This window comes from Hypomesus nipponensis, chromosome 2 (assembly GCF_054491055.1).
Source record: "Hypomesus nipponensis isolate SF chromosome 2, ASM5449105v1, whole genome shotgun sequence".
NCBI classification, from domain to species: Eukaryota; Metazoa; Chordata; class Actinopteri; order Osmeriformes; family Osmeridae; genus Hypomesus; species Hypomesus nipponensis.
The window spans coordinates 11,440,607-11,447,825 of record NC_140362.1 but is presented as its reverse complement, the minus strand read 5'-3'; the positions used below and the strand labels follow the sequence as shown (position 1 = coordinate 11,447,825).

Here is a 7,219-nt window from a genome sequence, read left to right as displayed (position 1 = left end):
CTCAGTATGACTTGTATCAAATTCTGTCAAAAAAAAATTAAAGCGATGTTTTCAAAAAATTCACGACAAATGTTTTGCTTTTGTTGACAAAATCAGCTAAAAGTGTGATAGATTCCCACTCTGTCTTTACTAGCTAGCTCAGACTTAGTATTGTTTGATTGTTTTCATACTGCTGCTCAAAAAGAATACAAATGTGTTGAACTGCCAGGGTCCAAACCAGTTTTTTTTTCTCAAAAGGTACAGGTCTGTAATACAGCCAACCAACCAGTTGCAGTAAAAGCAGGTGATTGCTTTAACCCAATATGACTAATGAACAGCACTTTGCTTTTTGGACATTTTTATTGATTGTAAGAACTAACATGAAAAGAGGAACCGATTTGAGTACTGCTCATATTGTATCTTGTTCTATAATTAAACAATACAGTCCAATAATGTACACCTCTGGAAAAAAAAACACTGCACCTTTTTAAAAAGGTTGAAAAAGAACCATTTTGAGTGAGGAACAGAAGGGTAACCCAATTGTCCTTCTCAACTTTTTTAAAAAGGAAAGAAAAAGGTACAATGGTCTTAACTTTTTCCAAAGCTCTAGTTTTATTTGACAACTTTTATTCACAAAGTCATTAGTATTTTTTTCCACAATTCCACAAAATTAAATGTCACACCATTCCTATAGGCAAATGCAAATGTTTGTAATTGCCAGAACAGACTATTTGAACTAAAAGGAGAGAAAAAAAAGACAGGGTAAAGAATCACACAGTCAGTATGATTTCCCTCTAACCAGTGTAAAGATTTTAAAAAGAGATTATTGGGGGTAATAAAGTGACCATAAAAAACTAAAGCCAAGCAAGCAGTCACAGTTAACATTTTCAAGGAATAATAGCCATACTATACTGGGGGGGTCTGTTGTTGTTGTAGGGAGGCAATCCCTCTTCTGGTCCTTTTAGGGTCCTCAAAGGCTGTAGCAACAAAAGAGGATATGAGAAGACAATGTGTCAAGGATAGCCTACTGATTCTTATTGAGATGAACATTAATGTTTATTTCTGAGAGGATGCATGTTTGGGTTTCGGTTAGTGTTGTCTGCATCCTCTTTGTGACTTTGTGACAAAAAACCCTGGTGCAGGGATGGAGCCAGACATTGTAAACATTTCTGGCTTAGCCCCAACCTAGGACTTAGTCACAGTTTAATGTGACCTTAGATAGGAAGTTCCACAGGTAATGCGAGTGCGCTAACCCTAACCCTATCTCTAAGGGTGAGGCCCGCCAGTGGCCGCCACCCTCCTGAGGAAACCCATTTTGTCCGCTTGTACTCGCAACCTAAACCTTTCGGCCATGACGAAAATTACAACTTAAATTCTTTTTGGGGGGCTTTTGCAAAAACATTTGGGGCTGAAGTCCCAGAAGCTGACCCCTCTGTTCCTCCCACCTCATAGCTGTTCGGTGGGATCCTAATGTTGTCTGTGAAGGCACAGGGAAGCCTTGAGTAGCCTTGAGGTAAGTGATTGCCAATGATGAACATCTGCTACAAGACAAATTAAGACATGTAATTATTAAGGTGCATCTTGTTTCACCGTCCCCTGAAGTGGCCTATACCAGCACTGGACGGCATTTTGACCAATCCCACGTTGTTTTCAATGCTTCCACTTACTTCAGGGGGGGAATGACAGACAGCTTTGCAGGCAAATGCTGAGACACTGATGGTGACCATCATCTCCAGCACAGAGAAAACCACCATGACGGCAGACATTCCCTGATGTTTGGCCTGTGAAGACACAAAATTAAGAAATTGCTTTTTTTGTGAAGATTTTCACTCCAGATACTGTTTCTCTAGTAGTTATCTACTATTGTCTATTAATAGCCTACAGCAATTAGGCAGACTTTCATGATGGCATGAATGAAATGACAGTTGTGCCCCATATTCATTTATATATACAATAAAATTGCTAATTATGATACTGTTTCTGCTAAAATAGTCACATCCCACACCTTTAACCCTGGGTAAAGCAAGACCCTGGGTCAGCTACACTTGTTTGACTGAGAGGTCTTACTGCTCAACACTAGACCTGTATTGACCATTTAATTGTCAGTATACACACAGTAACTTAAATTCCATAAAGATCTTAAATTTTAAAAAATAATAAATATATATGGTCATACCCTGCATTGCTGACATAGTAGCCCATAGTTATTGTGATTGTTATCGTAACAATAGTACAATACACCAGCAGCATCTAAAGAATAGACAATGGTGCCTATGCAGGCAGTCACTGTGGCAACAACGTTCATTCCCAATGAAGCCTTCACCTGAGGGAGAGATAAAAAGCAGGGTGAAAGGATTTGTAACTTTAAATCTATATAATATATACATGTTAAGAATATAAGATACTCCTAAACACATGACTGGACATTAAGGAAGTTCAACAGTACTGACCAGGCACTTGTTCAACGATTTTTCAGCTGCAATGGTGCGAGAGCCTGCAATTGTGTACTGAGAGACAAAAAGAGATGTTAGCTTAGTAGTTAGTAGGTTTCCTGTACACACACAGTTTTTATCAATTTAAATCAATTAGCTTTTTTATGCAACACTATGCAGTATATACTCAAGTACCCCATGGTACACTATAAAACATAGATATTTAAAGATCCCATGACATGCTGTTTTTGGATGATTTTATATAGGTCTTAGTGGTCCCCTAATACTGTATCTGAAGTCTGTTTCACAAAATTCAGCCTTGGTGCAGAATTACACCCACTACGAGCAGTCCCACAATGAGCTTTCCTCAGGATGTGCCGTTTCTGTGTCTGTAGCTTTAAATGCTATGAGGAAGGAAGAGGCAGGGATAACTGCCATGCTTTGGTCTTTTGCAAGCCATGATGTCTCGAGGAAAAACCAATATCGCGCTTGCACGGTTGTAGCTCATTTTCTAAATGGTGGGCAAAATTCTCTGTGCGGGCAAAGCAGAGAAAGGGGAAGTAACCTTCCCTATTGTGACGTCACAATAGGGACATTTTCAAAACCGAGCGTTTCAGCTTTCATTTTCTCAAAGGCGGAGAAGAATACCCAGGGCGTGGTTTACACCTATTGAAAGTTCTAGCCATTGGGGGACCAAAAGCAGGCTTGGGGAACTTATTAATGTTAAATAACCTCCTAAAGTGAACATTTCATGTCATGGGACCTTTAAGTCTAAAGCTGGATAAGCTGAGCTAGAGCGTACTCATACCAAACTAAACTGCTTTAGCAGAGAAGAAGCTTCGAAAATGAGAAAACAGTAAAAAGGAAACAGTTCAATGAAACTACGTAACTGTACTTCTGTAATTGGAGGTACTCAGCTAGTAAAGTGGGGTCAAGTTTAACTTAGAATGACAGCATTCATTGATGATTACACGAGTTGCCTTGACTGTGACAATAACCAAATTAAACCACAGAAGGGTTGTGAGTTCAACTCATTTTGGTCAAACATATCCACATACTTTGAGTAAGAGAACAGGTCTTATTGATTAGTTCAATTCATTGTTTCAATAATGACACAACAGAACTTTAGAAGTGAACTGAAATCCACACCAGTACTATGGAATGACGACCAAAAACAAAGGTAACAAAGGGAAGATGTGCACTTACAACGATGCTGCCCCAGACGAAAATACCACTTAGTACTCCAAAACTAAATTTACCAGTCATCACGATTCCAAACAAAAATGCCATGGCTCCAAACATGATTTTTACTGTCTGATGGCAAAACAGACAGAGCAAAAACAGTCAGACAGTGACTATTTAACAGAACATGGTCATAAGAGAAATGTGTAAACAATGATGTAGCCATACACCCCTCTGTACTATGAAACATTATTGTTCCGTTTTTATATTTATCTTACGTACCCTTTGTACAATAAAGTCCTACACCCAGAGCCTTTGGATGTCCCTCACGGAACTTCTCCATCACAGACGACACCACAGGTCCTACCCGACCCATACAGGTGGGGGGAGAGGCATCCATCCCCAAGCTGTTCTCATTAGGGTGAACATGGGTGATGACCACCACCCCATGACTGGTTGTTGATACAGAGCTGGACATCTTCACAGTGGAGAGCAGGATGTTGTATGGACGTGCTGGTCTTTCTGGTGTGGTCTGAGTTGGGTTGTTGGACCTCTTCCTTAAAAGCTGAAAAGTCACAACACATGCTCATATATCGTGAAATGTGTCCTCCAAGAGACAATCACAATTTGAATGAATCTGTTGACTTCTGGGGATACAGATTAATAGTTATGTAGGCCTATGTTTTGTTTGTTTTCCATAGTATTTCAGTAAAAGAGACAGACACGTGTAACTTATTAGTTTACTGGGATATATTTATTTACCAGTAGCCTACAATTCTAAACTTTGGACTGACTTCTAGGCTATTGCTGTTGTCGTTTAAACGACATTGCGTTTCCTTCCTCGGCCTATCCATAGTTAACCTTCATCTTTAAACAATCGTTTTTTATTCTGCCCCTAGAGCTTGTTACCATGCAAAGCCAGACAGTTAGTTTACCACTTGAAATCTTAAAAAAACACAACGCTTGACTTTTCTTGAAGATGTTTCCTGAAACTATTTTCGTTGTACCACTGAAAGTAACCTAGGCCTGCATAAAATCATAGTAGGTACACAAACACATAACTTGTACAGAAAAATGAAACAAACTCAACTTTGGCAAAATATGAACATCTACACTAATTGTCTATAATATGTATGTGAGCCTACTTACGGATAAATGTCATCCAACAGAAACAAGAAATTAACTGTGTCGCTATAATTTCAGCTGCATGTCTGAATGTCAACTGGGGAATACCCTGATTTCCTGCTCTGAAGGTGGAGGTGGGGGATGTACGCCGCCACAGCTTGATCCGCCTGCAAGGCATAGACCTAATTAAATGTAATTTTATCTAGACAGCAATAACTTTTTGTTACAATAAAAGGAAATACAGTGGCTTAACATAAAATTGTAGAATCAGGTGTCCGGGTCACGGTCAGGGTGATCGCAACATAGGGTTGCCAACTATGTGCATTAAATAGACTAGGCCTAGAGAAAAATACAGTGTATTGTAACTAACTTAACTAGTGCACAGCACAGTGACCGTGATGAAGTTGGTGATTAAGATGTCAGTGAAAAACATAGATTCCTTGAACTATAGATACTGCATAGTGTCAGTGATCAAATTGGTGGCACACACATAGATTCCTGGAATTATAGATAGGGCACAGTGCCCGTGATGATGTCGTTGACACACACAGATTTATGGAATTATTGTGCAGTGCAGGCTGGTGATGACAGTTCTTCTTAGTGGTTTTGGTGCCTACATTTCTCAGATCACAATTGAAATTCTCTTTAATCTCTTAAATTCAACCGCCACCTATATTCTAGTCAAATTGTCAATGCTCTGGTAGCCCACATTCTGCAAATGATGTTGTCTTCATTTGTCTGCTGTTTCCTATATATTGCTTATGTTATGTTAATCAGTGGCGATTTTACACTCTTTTTAGGGGTGCTCAAGCACGTGTAAATTTCATCTCAGCACCCCTAAAAATAATCATAAAAAATTGAATTATTATGATCTTCAATAAGTTTTAGTGGGGTCAAAGGTGGAGGTGATATCTGAGCACCTTAAGAAGACGAAGAAGGCCAGGAGCAACATGGCTTCTAGGGTGGCATCGGTGGAAAGGAGGAAGGAGAGCTGGGGTTCTAGGCACTCAATGCCTTTCATAAGGAGGGAGGTCTGACTGTGGGAGATGGCTGTGGGGAACCGGACAGCAACTTGCAAAAGACATTGATGCCACTGATGTACACGTTGATAGTGGAAGTGCGGATGGAGAAGTGCGTGTGGGCGTAGGAAATGAAGCTGGTGATGGAAAGGAGGTAGAATGAGGGGAAGGTGAGGTGGTGAGCAGTGTGGAAGAACTTCAAGCACTTCCAGGCTGTCCAGTAGATGTGAGTGTATGGGGGGACAGACCTTGGAAGATGGCATCTTGGGTGGGGAGGTGAAGGTCGTGGAGGGGAGGGGAGCCGTCATGGGAAGGTGGTCCGCCTCTGTTGCCAAGAGTCTACATTTCTGGAGGGAGGAACGGGAGAAGGAGTCAGCAATCGCGTTGTGGTGACCGGGGATGTGAGCGGCTCTGAAAATGAACTAATGTGTGACTGAAAGCCATTTGAGGTGGCGGATGAAGGTCATGGCGAAGGTGATGGAATCTGATTGGCCTTTTTTAATCCAGGAGACAACGGCAGTGTTGTCAGAGTGGATGAGGATGGATTGGCTTGACCATTCATGGCCCCAGAGGAGGGCGGCGATGATGATGGGGTAGACTTTGTGAAGTGCAGATGAGGGGGTTAGTGAGGCAAAGGGGCAGGAAGGGAACTCTGAAGGCCATGGGGAAGAGGACCATTAGGAGCAGCTGAAACCAGAGGAGGAGGCGGCTCTGTGAATAGTTGCATGTCATGGGCATTGGATGCCATTTGGTGATTAAAAAAGGTGATGCCGTTCCAGTGTGGCAGGAGGTGATGCCAGAGCTTCATCATGCACTCCTGCACCATGAGGCAGGAGGTGTCCAGAGTGGTGGAGAAACTGTGCAGAAGAATCCAGGAGGAGGAGGTGGGATATAAAGGAGCAGCCTTGGGGGATGATGCGAAGTGTGTAGTTCAGGTGGCCGAGGAGGGAGAGGAGTTGGCGCTTGGTGTTGGTGGGAGTGAGCAGGTAGATGGAGAGGAGGAGAGTGATAAGCCTTGCACCGGTGGAGATGAAGGGGGGCCGATAGTGAGGAAGTCGTCCAGGAGATAAACGAGGAAGGGGACCTTGGACTCGTTGAGGAGGATCCAGTGGAGTGCTTCAGAGAGACAGTCCAATGAGTCAGGCTGTTTTTGCATCCGAATGCCAGGTGGACGGCAACGCAGTGCAAGTCCTTGAGGTGAACCCTAAAGAAAGCTCAGAAGTCAGGGTGGATGGGAAGGACATTAAAGGCGGTTGTGATTTCAGCCTTGGCCAGCCAGGTGCCGCAACCGGCCAGGCGGATGAGGGAAATGGCCTGCTCAATAGAGGATTGACAAAAACATGCTAGTACAAGGACCAGAGGAACGGAAGAGACTTTATGCAGAACTCGTAATTGAAAACAGGGAGTTTGAGGTTCGGTCGCATTCCTCCATGCTTTAGCTGGGCTGATGCGTATGAGTTGATTGGAGTGAAGGAGGAGTCC

The 7,219-nt window shown here is 42.3% G+C and overlaps 1 protein-coding gene across 2 annotated transcripts; it reads right to left on the bottom strand.

Moving 5' to 3' along the window:
- Positions 1 to 564: 564 nt before the first annotated feature.
- LOC146300775 (membrane-spanning 4-domains subfamily A member 4A-like) lies at positions 565 to 4,858 on the bottom strand. 2 transcript variants are annotated; one of them, XM_084705999.1, is made up of 8 exons: positions 4,743 to 4,858; positions 3,898 to 4,158; positions 3,618 to 3,725; positions 2,430 to 2,486; positions 2,156 to 2,302; positions 1,647 to 1,760; positions 1,425 to 1,520; positions 565 to 956 (listed from the first exon to the last, which is right to left on the bottom strand). In XM_084705999.1, the coding sequence occupies exons 2-8, from the start codon at positions 4,069 to 4,071 to the stop codon at positions 867 to 869; spliced, it is 786 nt and encodes a 261-aa protein (XP_084562125.1). In that variant the 5' UTR covers positions 4,072 to 4,158; positions 4,743 to 4,858; the 3' UTR covers positions 565 to 866. The 2 variants fall into 2 exon arrangements, with proteins under 2 accessions (XP_084562125.1, XP_084562117.1); XM_084705991.1 differs by lacking the exon at positions 4,743 to 4,858 and having other exon boundaries at positions 565 to 715; positions 887 to 956; positions 3,876 to 3,982.
- Positions 4,859 to 7,219: the final 2,361 nt, after the last annotated feature.